Source organism: Dicentrarchus labrax, unplaced genomic scaffold, assembly GCF_905237075.1.
Source record: "Dicentrarchus labrax unplaced genomic scaffold, dlabrax2021, whole genome shotgun sequence".
NCBI classification, from domain to species: domain Eukaryota; kingdom Metazoa; phylum Chordata; class Actinopteri; family Moronidae; genus Dicentrarchus; species Dicentrarchus labrax.
In genome coordinates, this window is record NW_026136712.1 from 7,383,056 (window position 1) to 7,399,430 (window position 16,375).

The window sequence follows — 16,375 nt, forward strand, 5'->3', positions numbered from 1 at the left end:
GCTTGAAAAGTTCTCTCTCCGTGTACTGAGAGGATGATGTTAGCTGCTGTGAAATATGCACCATGACAGTAATAATGGGTAGTAGGTTCACCAGTAAGGAACGGCCTTTACTGGCTATTCACTATGAGAAAATACATAGTTAACCCGAGCATAGTTGATCCTTTTTCTGCTCCAAACACTTCAGAAGTTGTAATTCTGTAGCGCCACCTACAGAAACTCCATCAAGAGAAAATTCTAGAAAGCCCCGTTACCTTCAAACCCACGCTGTTTGATTGACAGGTGGCTACTGGGAAATGCGGTGCTGAAACATGAACTAATCCAAATGTTGACCGTCTGTATGAGTGACTCGTTCACATGTGCAACCAGCAGGTGAGCGCTTCCAAGCCTTTTATATGCCCGTAAAGCCACCTTTGATTGCAACTACCATGTCCACAGCCTTGTTCTGAGGGGGGGTCAGATGGCATTTTGGGAAATGTAAGAGCAATTTTCTCAGCTCATGTCCTGTAATTCAAATTTCAAAACCCTGTGGTAAAGATGCAAAAGTTTGTCTTTGTGAAAAACAACTTTTCCACGGCCCACATTTTCCCACTCTCAGGTTGGGAACACACACTGTAACTCATCTGATTTATGTCGGATTATGTCAGAGGCTAAAACAAACAAATCTGTGTGTGTTCCATCTCCCTTCATTCCTCCCACAGCCCAGGAAGCCTCGGTTCACTCGAGTGTTTGCACAAGAGCTGAGCGCCATCTTGTGGTGAAAATAAATATCGTTCTCTTGCATGGAGACTTGATATAGAATAAAGTCGACTAGTTGAATATGAATTTTTTCACACTAAATTTTATTCAACAGTTTAAAAACATGATTGAAAATGAAATCAGCATATAAATGAACACACCAAGTGTAAAATAAAATGTGGGTTTCATTAATCATCAACAGGGACCATTTTAAAAACATATGAGATTTCTCTTCTTTCCGAGGTGCTTTATGGCTGTTTTTATGTGAAGGCTTTGTTTAACTGCAATGCCTTCTGGGAATTTGAGTTTTTAAAGAAGAGAAGGGGTGTATGTTCTGCCATTGGTTGTCATGTAAGCGTTGTACCAAAGAAACATTTGAATGAAGACGTGCATTTCCTCTAAGTCAAGTCAAAAAATTGAGGAAGGTGTGTGTTGACAGTGTGGAAAAAAGCTAGCAACCAGACCTTGAGTTCAGTTTTTTGGGTGAAAAATCGCAGAGATGCTTTCTAAACTTTACTAAAATGATGGAACTAAACTGAGAGCTGAAACTCGCAGAGTCCGTGCCTTAAAAAATCATAACTGAGGTGAAGTTGTTGGAGACACACTAATAACATACCTTTAGCTTACAATGCTGACAAATGAATAGGCAAGATAAAAAAAATCAACTAGGAAAAACAGATTTGAAATCATTTGCTGTGGTTTTTTTTTCCCTTTTTAATTTACTGGTGGTTGAAAAGGCCGAATTGGACCTCTGTGTCTGACAATGAGTCAGATTTAAGGCACAGAGTTTGACCATTACCCAACATGAGCTACTGTACAAGTATCTGTGCTGCACTAAGGATGGAGAAAAAGCATTTATTGCACATTGCATTAGAAATAAACTAGTGAATTTCAACAGTGTGTTTTGGAGTGGAAGTAACAGAGTTAAGGTCCTGCAGGCTCCACCCGTACAGGTGTTTGCACTTAGATTAGAAATCCTCTCAGGACTGTCATCCCTCGCTCTCCTGCTTTGTTCTAATTGTCCAACAAATATAAAACATATGCTGTCTGAATAATTTGAAAGCTCACATAAACATTCTACAGAGTGGCATTAATATAACAGAATAGCTCCAACCAGCTAGCCAGCTAGAATAACATGCCTTTTTCATGAAGACCTTAACATACTCTGCTACATCTAAATAGAAGTGTTGGAGAATGGAGGAAACATAGTAATTTAACTTTATTTGGAGATTGATTTTTGCTACAGCTTTTTAAAACTGGTGGATTTAGACAAAGTAATTCCATCCTCCTTCAAAAATATGCACATCTATCTATATTATAGCACGTTAAAGGGGAGCAGCACATTATTATGTATTTGTATGCCCTTCCCTTAAAACAAAGAGACGCTCCATACTGAATTGCTAGTGGCAAAGAGACTGGTTTTACTACAACCGTCAATAAGAGGGTTTCCTCTGGAGCTCTCTGATGGTTGCAACTGGAGGAACACCTTAAAGTTCCTCAAGCCCTTTTAATTTTACATTGTACAAATATCTTGTGCCTTACAGTTTGACACGAAACAAAGGCCACTGCCTGTTACTAATATGAGCTGAGGACAAGCACAGGGACACTACCCATGGCTCACTTCAGCAAGGACGCAGTAACAGGAGACGCTATTGATAAAGTTGTCAACAAAGCTTCCCCCCTCCCCCCTCCACCCCGAGGCTCAATGACACCCTAACCTTCACAGCCGAGACGCGCGGGGCAGAGCGCTGAACGGACACCGGGAGAGAAGAGTTGTGTAGGCATTTTTTTATTTTAATGTTTAGATATTTACTCTGTTAAAAGGTGAGAGCCCATCTGAATGGTCAAGACGACAGCTTAGAATACATTTCAAAGGGACAAACATGAACATTTGAAACAGCTGACAGAGGCGTCTGATTATAGCAGGCTTCTGCCTGTACTTGACATTTCTTTAACAATACTCATAGAAATCTGTAGAGTCAGAGGAACAAAACAAAAATGATATGAGGTCTATGTCTATTGTATTGCACATACAGAGAAAATGCTCATTCAAGTTTGCATACAATGATTAAGAAATATCCCCAGAAGAACCACTGCTATAAGAAAAGGCAAAGAAGGCCTGGAAATAATCAAAAAGGGTGATTGTGATTAGCTGAAACTGGATAGAAAAGAGACAAAAAAAAAAGGGTGAAATTACTTTTTAAAAGAAACCATTTTCTTGATGTGGCGAGCTGTGGCTCAGTTAGGTTTCACACTGATGGTTCACTTTTATTCCCTCCATGATCATATACTGCTAGAGAACTGTGTGACAGGAGCGGTGAATGAAAACAATGCAACATCAAGCTACTAGTGTGTTTGGGGGAAATCAGACATGACTAGCACAACACAGGCTACATTCACAAAGCAGGTCTTGGTTCTATTCTGGGATGTAACCCAGTCAGATCTGACACCGATAGGACCTGGAAGTGACAGCGAAACAAGCAGAGCGAAAGGGTTTTTGTATCTTTGCTTCTCCTCTCTGGGATAGAGTACATGTGGTTTCAAGTCCCCTCTTTGAAATTTCTAGAAGGCAAGGGTTAGGGTTATTTGGTCATAAACCAAAGTGTTGGATAACTGGATATTGGACCTGATGATGGATACAAATGTAAAAGGATCATAAGTGATTACAATTCATCCACATAAATTTAGATTGTTGTTTTCAAAGAAGATTCTGTGGTATTTAACATCAGCGGTGGTTAAAAGTCATCCGTTTCCCATAGTTGTGTCATGTTGCCTTAAATGCTAACACACTTCTCAGAAAAGCTGACAAGTATGAAATGTATAATAAATGTCTCCAACTGAAAAAGCAAAAACTTTATTGTGCTTTCAGAGTTCAGATAAATTATTTCTTACATGTCCAAATGATCCACGGGAGCAATGATGTCTAAACTGCGCAATTTGAGCTGCAGTTGAATGTAGCCACAGTATTTTAATGTGTTTCTACCACTTAGACTGTCAGGCATAATTGGAACTTGAGCCAAGGACTGCCAGCATAAATTGAAGGCGGTGACTGACATGTTTCTGTCCTCTGGCAGCCACTGTGGTCGGTGACAAAGCTGGAGGCTCATTTCCATCAGAAAAATTATATTTGCCATACAACAATGATCAGTCGTAGTCACTGCAGCTGTACTATATATAATATATACAGGCAAAAGGCTGACATTGCTCAGTGTCAAAATTAAGAATTGACCCGCTGTTTGAAAAAGAGTGGTTACAAACAAATAGTCTCTGCCCTCCAGACCAAACATTAGTAAAGACTAATGTCTACGCAGTGGTACAGTGTTTGCACTATGCTGTCTGAAGTCAAGTGAAGTGAAAAGGGTCATTACAAAAATAAAGCTGATAAGTTTGCTTTGTTTTGTCTTGTCAGGAAAAAAATATAATTACTGTCACTTGTCCAACATGTTGTCTACGAATTTAACAGTGTCCAATCAAATGTTATATTGTCATTTCAGCTGTGCTCAAGCGACTTACAGCTCATTAAAGGGGTACTCTGGAGATTTAGTAAACTTCCATAAACTTGGAGGACTTGGAAGAGTCAGATAAAAAAAAATAACGGTGAAAACAGAAGCAGCCATGGCAGAGATATGTGGACTTCTTGTATGGGGTCAAGCTAATGAAAAAAAACCTGGGTCCTACATTTCCCATAATACAGCTGGATAGGGTCTTAGGTTAGAGCCTGCTGCATGCTCACGCCTATACTTTTCAAACTTGTAATCAACATTTTTCTTCCTGTAGGAGTTCCTAGTACTGCCAGTTCCACTGAGAATCAACACCTCAGCTTATTGTTTTGGTTCACCGCTCCATATAGACTCCCAATGGCTGTCACCAATCCCACATATAAAACGTGTAGGCAGCCATTGAACACAAGCCGTGTGTATGCTGGTGACGAAAGGCAAACATTGAGATGTAACAGACAAACGTGACACATATTGGACCACATCAAGAATCAAAAGGCGAATGAATACTGGATTTACATTCATCAGGTGACGAGAAAAAGGACAACTAGCCCTAAGCAACTGAACAGAATATATCAGGGCTGTGTTGCTGCCCCCTAGTGGTCGGGGAGGGGGCTTCATTAAGTGATCAGTAATGCAGCTTAAGACCATTTTTGCATGGAAATTTCTTTTTCTCTAGACAGTATGATATGATTGACTGCAATGACTGATACACCAGGGAAACAGTCTTATCTCTGTGAGCTATGTCAAACTGAAGAGTATGATATTGGCCTAGTACACACACACACACACACACACACACACACAGACACACACAGACACACACAGCACACACACACACACCAAATGTTTTGTCTGCAAGATTCATGAAATCATTTAAAAAAGGCAGCAGTTATAGCTTAGAATTGATCTAAGAGTTCCTGAATCTAAAAAAAAATACTTAGTCTTAGCCTAGCGGTAAAACTAACGTCTTTCAGGACATTAACCCTTTTTTTGTTTCGTCTTGTAGAAGGCACACAAACTACCACAAAAGTATAGTAATAATCTTCAAATGTGCAAAAAAGCTCAGTTTACATTATTTCATCAATAAAAGGATGAAGGGGGGGGAAAAAAGAAAGAAATATTCAGTATCTCACTCTCTGCCAGCCCCCTCCTGTTTCTGTGGAGGAGAATTGCAGTGTCCATGGGCGTCATAGTAGAAATGTGCTTTAGAACCAACACAAGCACCTCTGCATTTCTTCCATTGGCACTTAGTTAGCATTAGTGCAGATACAAAGGCAGAGGCAGAGTCTGCATCAGCAGCATGATGTGCTGATTATGTGGTTGAAAGGCTGCACACCAGCATGATAAGTTCTGCTGTTATTCAAGATGATTCAAAGAGACACGGAGACGAGGATCTCTAGAATTAGTGTGCTGACTGGATTCACTTAAAGAACAACCCAGCAGACCCCAAAAAATACAATGACACATGGTAGATGAAAGAAAGCAGCACTTTTGAGTTTCTCCCTCATGTTTTTGCTCCAAAGTAGTTTTGTACCTCCACAGTTTGATTTTTATTTCAGTAGCTGTCAAAAAGCTAACTACTTATCCAGACAAAAGGAGGCACCTCTGGTCCTTTACTGCCTGCCACCATCCTCTCTACCCACGGCACTGTCCTTCCATCCGTCCTCTGTGTCCTCAATTACTCGGATGAAGGCGAGGAGGCAGTGGTGGTGGGTGACAGCTTGGGGGCTTGGAGGGCCTGCGGGTTGACGATGACCTGGATGACAAAGTCCTTCTGGATCTTAGTGTCCTGCAGCCGCGTCTTGTCTGTGAGCAGCTTCCCAGAGAAGAACCAGCGCTGGTGGGTGGCGTCGATGTCATCCTGAGCCTGCAGCTGCTTCTTCAGTTGCCCTATGGTGTCGGCCATGCTGGCACTGAGGCGCAGGTCCTTGCCCGTGGAGAGCCGTACCTGCGGGGAACAGGAAGTGTGGACATCAACACCGGTCAAAGGTTTAAATAAGCAGCAGATTAAAAACTGAATCTGGAACGTTTTTAACAATTCATCTTAAGGGGGGCATAAATGTTTGTATCAAATCCATCAATGTTTGTCGGAAAAGGAAAGAGATTCATTTGATGGGAACCATGAATGTCAAAAAAATGTCATGGCAATACATCCAATAGTTTTTAATACATGTTACTTCATGTATGTGGATTAATAAAAAAGATGAGACAACTCCCAATAAAATGAGAAAAAACAGCCATGTAAGAATTTTAGGAGCTGTGTTTGTCACAGTACCTTGAGCTGGAATTCCTTCTTCGGTGCTACAGGGGGTTCGGGGCTGTCGCTGGGGTCCTCGTCGCTGCGCTCTGAGATGAGGTTGACTGGTGGAGCCAGACAGTAGACGGGCAGCTGGTAGCGGTTCCCGAGTTCATCGTAACATTCTGCGAGAGTACCTGGAGGGGGGGGCGTTGAAGACAAAATGTCATTCTGTGCACTGCATATACGGAAAGAAATGTGTGTTTCTGCGATCTACATGTTTTCTGTCCTCACCATGTGGCAGTGTGATACTAGCTCCATCCACTATAGCCTGTGCCAGCTCGTGGTCGTTACACTCCAGGGCCACAGCCGCAGCTTTCAGGGCGTCCCAGATCTCTTTGCGGCCTTCAAATGCTGGCGCCGTGTCCCAGAATTCATCCCGTTTGCTCCGTAACTGACCCTCTGTCATCGGATAGTCGCTCTTCCACTTGGGACGATCTTTCTTCAGAGGCTCGTTACGTCCTGTGATGGGAAGATACAGGTACAGGTCGTGAAAGGTTCTGGTTCTTTCTTTTGGTTTGAAAGGGTCAACAGCTGTGGTACAGTTGCCTGGAAACTCTTGAGGTCAAATGGCTTTTATCATATTCAGGCATTTTACAAAAAGGAGAGGATTTGTTTTTGTTCCAGATTCATCAGATTCAGATTCATTCTTTATTGTCCTCAGTGGAGGAAATTTGTTTTCACAGTGTGTACAAAGAGCACCTTCAGCGTGAGTTCTACACACAAACTCCACATAGTACACATATACAGACAATACACACATGTGTACACATATAACACAGGAATGACATTGTTAACTTGTCTGTGAGTTTAACGCTCTTATAGCGCAGGGTACAAAACTTTTTCCAAAGCGTGCCTTTTTGTAGAGCAGCTGTCCGTATCTACGGCCAGATGGAAGAAGGGTGAAGCATGAGTTGAGAGGGTGGCTGGGATTGTGTACTATGGTAGTTGCTCTATGAGCAGTGGCAGTATTAATGAGGGCTGGTAGGTTCCACAACTTACACGTTATCATGCAGCAGTGGCACATGGTGTAGGTCCTATTCTAGTCTGCATGGGAGAGACAGTTTCTAGAGCTTTTTGTCCCTTTATAATGTGTCATCCCATAGTCTTTTGTGAGCCAATATGCTTCAGTATACAAGTGCGTAGAGGCATAAACTGTGTTTAACTTTTCTCAAGTTGCTGAGGACTACTTTATCATTTCTTTTAAGAACGTGTGGCAATGCAAATTAAAGAAAACTGCAATCAACTGCATGGTTTTGGCCTGTGCAGCTGAACCTCTCTGATCTATGAAGTGATCCACAGAAAGAAATAAACAACAAACTTGTTGTGAGCATGCTGCTTTACATGATTATGGGAGAACAGGAAGCGGGGGAGTCAAGATACAAACAATGTATGGAAATAGTGGTTTGAATAAAGAAGTGACACTGCGAATGAGAGACAGTGTGTTGTATATGTTATATGGTATATGTGTAAATGTTGTAATTACAAATGCAAGTGTGTGTTAGTCCAGTGATACATATTAAGCACAGTGCCTCAAGATGTGCACTCATTTTTTATATACCAATGCTTAGATTAATTTCTCCAAAAGGTGCTATTGATCAATTATAAACTTGGAGCCAGATGTTTCATACTCCTAATACAGAAGTTACTATGGGAGGAAGGAGTGGACTATTTTAAATGCATTCTCAGTACAATCAATGATTTAAATTAATTTTACAGTAATGTGTACCACACAAGATGACAAGATGTTCCCATATAGTTCATATCCTGTGCTTTCATCTCTTTAAACTCATAAACAGAGCTGCCAGCAGAGAGAAACGCTAGCTGTCACCAGAGACAGAACATCCCACCCCACTACGCCATCCCAATCTAAAATTAGGTCATTCAGAGTTTGCAATATGCATGAAGCATCTGTAGCCTATATCTGTCTTGACTTGTAACCTTACCTGTGTTTCCCACGATTCAATATTAACACAAAGCACACCTAGGCCAGGAAAGCTCTTATATTAGTGGAGGCCTGAGGGTCAGACGCAGTTAACTAGCATCGGGACTGCGAGGTAACATTTCTGACCACCATTCAGCAGTTGAGCATCTGGACATTCACTAGCACTTCTGCAAGCTGTGGTTGCCTGCCAATGACACTGCAATTTACCAAAGCAGCAATTGTCTGGTGACATTTCCCACCATGGGTAGTACTTTAACAAAATGGGCTGTTTGTAGCAGCATATGGTTTTTTAAAATGGTTCCCAACATCCAGCCTAATCAAAAAGCACCTTTAGTACTCGTCAGAAACAGATTATAAACCAGCCTAAGCTTATGTTTCTTAATGTCTGAGAGCAAGAGATGCCAGTCACTGAGTGGAGTGATGGAAAATGAAGAGGAGTATATCGGAGATACCACACATCTAAGAGGTTGCATTTCTTTCAAACAAATTATTTATAGTGCAGGCGGCTTGGGAGGAGTCATTTGAAGGACATGGGGTGGTGTAGGATTAGCACTTGGAGTGGAGTGAATCCCAAAGTGAAGCAAAGGGGCTTCCTTGCTACCGCTCAGCCAAAGTTGTAGTGTGGAGATGTGGGGGTCTAGATAGGAGACATGGGGTTCAAAGTGCAATATCTGTCCTAATGTAGTCCACATATTGCACCACAAGACTGAATGTAGGTACACATACGATATAAGTGAGGTGGTGATGTGTTATTCCAATTCCCAGGGCCAAAACACACAACTGTACCAGTAGTTTATTAATTTGGGACATTCAGTGTGACTTACACCTTCCTAGGATATCCTTATCTGTTGTCCATCACGAATAAACATCTGCTAAAAAATCATAGAAAAAATCTTCAATATTAAAGTAACTAGGCCACAACTAACAATTATGTTCATTATTGATTATTGCAGATTATTTTCTCGATTGATGAGATTACTCATTTTAAATAAAATGATAAAACAACAAAAAATATCTATTTGTGTAAATGTTTGTAAAAAGACCAAGGTGGCATCATCAGATGTCTTCTTATGTCTGACTAACAGATACACTGTTTAATGATTATTCATTTTCTGTCGATCGATGATTCGACTCATCATTGCAGCTCTAATCTAAGTATAAATTGTGAGTACATCCATGGGTACACTGCAAACAGGAACTGCTAACAGCTACTGCTGCATTCTTTTAATAGTGCCAATTAACCACAAAGTAATTATAGGCTTAAAAAAGAAAAACAGGGCTCAAGTTGTAGCCCACAGCAAGCTTACCAACTCCATGGCAAAAAGATACTTCCTGTTTACATGGATGGGGGTGGTGTGAAACCGCTGAAATATACCCAATATGCATCCTCTTCTCAAAGAGATGCTTTAGCACCCACTGTATATGTAGCCAGTAATGATGATTAACTATGCACACCATCAACACAGTGGTATCAGTATCACGATACAGAGACAGATGATATCTGGTAGTTCAGCCAGCTTCCAGTCAAGAAATATTAAAACCACATTTTGTTGGCTTCACCTGAAATAGACTGATAAATTGGCGGATATATCTGTATATGCCAGTCAATACATAAAAGATATCTCAGTACAGAAATGTCAAACTAGGTAAAAGGTCATTTGGAAAGAGTGCCTCTATTACACTGTTCACCAGAGAGCAATGACAAGATATATATTCAAAATATTCCTTCTCACAGTGTAATAATAATAATAATAATAATAATAATAATAATAATAATCTAAAGGGATCCATATAACCTTTTTTCAGTTTTTTCCACAATTATATAATTAATTAAGAATTCTTTTTTATATATAAATATTACAGGACAGCTAAAGATAGACAGGAAGGGGGGGGGGAGGGAATGACTAGCAGCAAAGGTCCACAGGTTGGATTAAAACCCATGGCCGCGGCAGGAAGGACTCAGCCTCGGTACATGGTGTGCCAACTCCACCAGGTGAACTATCCGGGCGCCCTGTGATATCATCAAAGTTGGCAAAACAATGAGCGATAGCAATGGGCTATAGTTGTGCCAACTTTTGGTTCCCCTTTCCTAAGAAGCGGTCTGACTCAACTCAGACTGGTTATCTCTTAGTGACACATTGAGTCAGTATGACATTTACAGAGGATATTTTCTGAACAGTTGAAATCCAAGACAGCTAAGAACTTTGAAGTTTGACAGAAAATACCAGTAGAGGGGGTTAGCTACAAAAAAAAGAGACAAGCATTACAAACCAGAGGAGCTTTCCCTTCCTTGCTGTAATATGCCTCTGAATTTTAATCGTGTGGTGTTAAACACTGAATAAAACCATATGCCCCCAAAAAATGATGTTATAGGAAAACACTGTACAAACAAGCGGTAGAAATAAAATATAAAAAGGCTTTTACATTTAATGGATGCAATTGTTCTCCGGTGTATTGCCAGTATGAAGTTTTTCAACAAACAGCCCCTTTATATCAAATCTATAAAGCCCACCAAAACACAGACGTGTGTAATTGATTGCAGACACGTGAAGAAGTATCAGGCTGTTTTCATCCATCTGGGCTAATAAAAGCAGGTGCCACGTGATGAGGTTATCGTGAAGTGTGTTGTATTTATGAGTGTTAATGAAATGCGTCATAAACGAGCCTCCTTAGTGCTGTATGTCAGGAAACAAACAAAACAACGCAGCCAACAGCCATAGGTGGCTGTTAAAGGATTACCTGCTTCTGGGAAAGGAACACTCAGCTGTAACACATAATGCTGCTTTTGGCCCTGTGAAGACTTTTAACAGCCTCTCACATTCTCCCGACATGAGGCAAATAATAAATGTGTGGTGTTTTCTGTGTTCCTGTTTAACCAGACACAGACTGCATCCATGTGAATCCATTTCCTCTGCACACACACACACACACACACACACACACACACACACACACACACACACACACACACACACACACACACACACACACACACACACACACACACACACACACACACACACACACACACACACACACACACACACACACAGCTTGTTATCTTATCACCAAAACAGTGCATTCAGCTTTCTGCAAGCACAGATACAGTTACCGACGACGTCCTGTGTAGCATCCGTTATGTTACTGTTTAAAACTCTCTCACCAAAGCAGGAGCAAATTAAATTCATCTAGTCACAGACACAAATATTTCAGAGAATACACTCTTAACTATGATACTAACGGGGGCTGGTAGACCTGCAATTTTCCTATGGAGCTGAGCTCCTCTACTCTATCTTACTTTAGCTTTAATTACTTTGATGTTCATTTCTACAGAACATTTCAAACTATGCTTTGAGATTAGGTATCTATGTGCTATACTACACCCTGACCGATACCAATATCTGAGAGTTTTAGACAAACATATGATGAGATACATTGGGGTTGGTTTTTACAAACTGTGATTAAGATGTGCTTGTGAGTTAACCTTGCGAGGCAGCTGGACACTCATGGGAGAATCCATCTTGCCAGGCTTCAGGTTACGCACTTGTGTCCGAGCCACAGTGGTTTAGACCAATCAGCTTCCTATGAGGAACTACTGGTGGCTACGACATGAGCTATGGGCATGGTTTAAGGCTAGGTGTGTGTGTGTGTGTGTGTGTGTGTGTGTGTGTGTGTGTGTGACGATGTCAGCTCTCAATCCCGCTAGAAATCCAACGCTTCCCGTTGTCCTAGGGAAAATAAAAGTATTTGCTTATTTTTACATTACCAGCGCACAATTAAAAGTAATTACACTAAAGCTAATTAACAGCTAATTTGCAATTGTTGTCCCCGGGCAGGTAAGCAAAAAAACCCCACAGAACAGTAAATACATAAAACAGGTCAATACATAAAAGAGAGCTTGCTAGATTAAGCGTCTTCAGTGACTTTATTTCTAAAAATCAACTAGTGACAAAAGTGAAAAGGTAAGCAATATATTAAAATACATTATGTTGTAATTCATCCCCATGCATGCTGCTCAGAGTAATCACAGTCCTCTGCTCTTCTGCCAACAGCACCAGGGTCTCTCCCTCTCCTCTTGTGCCGTGCAATCAGTAGGTGTGGCTTGTGGGGGATGTTTGAGCTTCTTTTTCCACGGGATCTCTGGCTTAGAGTGTTCCTATAGTCTGTGTGTAAACAGTTGGCTTGAGCTAGTAAATATTTAAATAGTTTGTTTGATCTTCTCCCTCCATTTGTAGATGTTTTTACTTTAGTTTTTCTACTTCATTTATACAATGTTCCTGTAGTGAGTTTGTGATTATTTGACTAAATAATAATGTTAAATGTTATGTGTGTGTATGTAAATTTCGCTGTATACTGCTCAGAAACAGGTTTGCATTTGCTCTGCAGTTTGCAGTGATGCAGTAAGTCAACCAATAACTAAAAGAATAATGAAGTACACTGTAGCGAGTCAATGAAGTGAACTGTTTAAAATGATGTCAAGGATCTTGGTGGCGCGCCATTTCAAGGTTTCATGCAGGTTTCTTCCAACCTTTCTTGTATATCTACATATCTCCTGTTGCTCTCCACTGTCAACTGCCAATGCATGGCATTAAAAAGATGCAATCATGTAATGTTACAAAGCAGCACAAAGGAAACTAGAAGAGTATATAGCCTTGGGGATGGAAATGAGGCCTTTTATCTCTCAGGCAACCTATATATTACAACACAAAACACATCACAGAGAAATGAGGGCAAAATCTTTACTGCTTGCTGAGAACTGAAATCCCTTGTCCCATATTGTGAAAAATGGAGAGACACCACGGGGCTTCTATTGTATTTGACCTCTTCCTCTCACATGGTTGTCTGTCTGTGCAAGGGTGTGTCAAGCACAGTAGACTCCCGTTAGAGAAGCCCGTCAGCGGGACACGATGTGGCTTGTTCTTTTTGATCGAAGCCTGGTCTAAAGAGGGAGTGTCTGTTTATACCAATCAGGGTGGGAAATTACCCCGAGCCACTGCCAAAACCAGAGGGAATCTTGGTTGGGACGGCTTTAACTTTAAATAGTATATCCATGGTCCACTTTGGTGGGTAACAAAGAAAGATTAAGGTCATGTTCTGCTCTAAAAGTCTACATAAGATGTTCATTTTGGAATAAAGAGGTCAAAAAGTGCACTTTAACTTTAACTATTACTAATGCGCAAAGCTGGAGTCAATCTTAAAAAACGTCCTGCCTTTGTGAAGTAAATTGGAGACAGTTCCTGCTTGACAATGAAAAACTTTCCATCAGTACAGTTGGCGGAAACAAAGGAGACCCAACCTGCATCCAAACGAATACCAGACCCTCAGATTCCCGAACAGTCACTATAACGGGAAGTGTTATTTTGCTCCGGATATGCTGAATGTGACAGTGATGCAACAGGCTGAAGTGTGTTTAACTGCTGGAGCATCTGGTAGAACTGACTAAGTTGATGACCCCCGCAAAGATTTCACCACATCCCTGAAGGAGTCCTAAAGGTTGTTCCCCCATGCTAATTGAGTTTATAACAACATTCATAAACCTGCATGTCCGTAAAGCCTCTAATTATCCAATAAACAAAAAGCATTTTAATGTGTCGCACCATAAATTACAAAAAAAGGTCAGGCTAAATATGACTGACATTGTTCTTTGCGGTCAAAACTATGCAGAAATTCAGAACGTCTGCCAATTCAGCCGCCGCGGCGCCTGCGTCGTTCAGTTTAGTCTGGTTGTAAATAAAACATTTACTCTTACTAAGTGCTAAAGCAGCAATCCAAATCATGTCTGTCACTATCAAGCAGAGTAAAAGAACAAAACGTGGCATTTCGCCAGTGTTTATCTCAAGACGAATGTTATCTACCGGGAAGGTAAATAACTTATGCATATGAACTCAAGTTCCTGGTAGTGGATGAATCGGCATATCAGCAACTTTGGGAATCAAATCCTATTTCTGTTGCCATACAGTAACCACAACCTCCTGCTTGGTGACTAACTCCACCTTAAAAGAGCAGTGTGATATGGTGTTCACAGGGCTACCATACTACCACTTTTAAAGATAGCAGTTGTGGGATTAAGTGTGAGGCTTGAAATTGCTGGGTGAGAAAATTGCTGGCCTCGTTATGAGCGCAGTGTCAGGCAAATGTAGGTGTCGTGTAGGTGAATTTGGCAGTAATCAGCATAGAGAGCAGATCTCTGGGAAGGCAGAGTCGCCTCGGTGCTCCATTTAAACAGACCACATTCTTGTGTAGTGGCAACACAGGAAGAGGACATATTTCCAAATTTTTCCAAATCTGGCGTGAATCCCAGCAGCATACAGGTGAACTGAAACCGCATTTACACTTACAACTCTCCAGCAGCAATCAGTCAGAAATCACACTGCCTGTTCAAAATCCCAAAAACGCAAACCCGTCTGTGTCCTTCAGTTTTATTTGCTGTTGTGTAATTTAGTATAGCAAGCCACTTCAGCATTTGTGACTGCACAATACGATCGCTTTCTAATCGACCCACTGGAGCACCTGTACACACACTGGTCCAAGCATGCCGAGGTTTTATGGAGAGATGATATGTAGTGCATAGTGAATGCAAATGAATCCCTGAGCGGGGAGAAAGACCACGCAGAGTGATGTACCAAATAGTCCTCTGTGCCTCTCTTTAGCAGCAGTTCCCCCACTGAATAACTAAAGTGAGCGAGGGGATGAAACCCAACCACATGTGGTCACTTGAGGAGTCTGATGCGGGATAAAATATGCACAAATACAGTGAGTTCAACCTCCTCTGGTTCTGTTTTCTACATTTTATGTGCACTTTATTGCAATTAAGCAGATATGGACAGCTGTCAGATGTCACCCTTCATCACATCCTGCAAAAAGATATCAAAACCAGCCTGATTTGGCAATGCCACTTAGGATAAAAGAACACGAGAGGAAGGTATAATAGTGGTGTTGCAAGAAGAACAGCTTTTTTTTAAAAAAAAAAGGCCATACAGCCACAAACAACGCACACACACTGTGGTCTCACCTCCTCGTCCACCGTTCCTGGACGAGCCTCGGCTCTGTGTGTCCTCCCAGCCTTCCCAGTATCTCCCCACACATCCTCCCATGGTTTGAGGGCTGCTGATAGTTTCCACGCGTCGTACTAGCTGAGGAGGGGGCCCATCGTGGAAGAAGACGATGAACTAGGTCCGATGAGGAGGAGGAGGAGGAGGAGGAGGAGGGTCGCAGGTTCAACTTTGCAAGCCTGACAGACCCTACGGATCATCCGGAGCGACAAAAAGAAGACGCTGGGATGTTTGATAGCGATGAGCTGCTCTGTAGCTGGATCGTGGATCAATGTGCCGCCCCTCTCTCTATGTATGAGCGTTATTTGTGGTTGACACGACCCCACAGGATTCAAAGCTCGTGGCCCGCACTCACGTTTACATGAGTTTGATAGCCAAACCAGCGAGCCACCACAACATCTGCCAAACCGTTTTTTTTTTTTTTTTATCAATGTTAGGATATACGCGGCGACATGCCAGTTCCCTAACTTGCCGGTTAAGTTGGTCTAGTTGTAAATGTTGATGCCCACAGCGCGCACCTTCCTCGCTAACAAGCTAACAGGGCCAACCAGCTAGCTACCACAACATCAGTAAACACAAACTTCCACTCGCACTCGTGATCATTTCCCTACACGCCGAGTTTCTTCCAAAGTGCAGCGGATAGTTACGCTTTCCCGCAATCCACGGTGTACCGCTTCAATTCTTTGACGCTGTCTCCAGGTTGTTTTTCTTTAAATCCCCCAAATGTTACTTCCCTCTCTGCTGGTAAAAGGTGACTAGCGGCACAGCTAACGCCACCGAACTTTTTTTACGCCTGCGCGTAAGCACGCAGGCAGGTGTTAGGTTCTCTTACGTCAGGAAGAAAAGC

At 41.7% G+C, this 16,375-nt stretch overlaps 1 protein-coding gene across 1 annotated transcript; it reads right to left on the reverse strand.

Moving 5' to 3' along the window:
• Nucleotides 1–818: 818 nt before the first annotated feature.
• Nucleotides 819–16,347, reverse strand: ubtd1b (ubiquitin domain containing 1b). The gene is made up of 4 exons (XM_051418677.1): nt 15,489–16,347; nt 6,766–6,993; nt 6,511–6,668; nt 819–6,183 (listed from the first exon to the last, which is right to left on the reverse strand). Exons 1-4 carry the CDS (start codon nt 15,568–15,570, stop codon nt 5,914–5,916), a joined length of 738 nt encoding a protein of 245 aa, XP_051274637.1. The 5' UTR covers nt 15,571–16,347; the 3' UTR covers nt 819–5,913.
• Nucleotides 16,348–16,375: the final 28 nt, after the last annotated feature.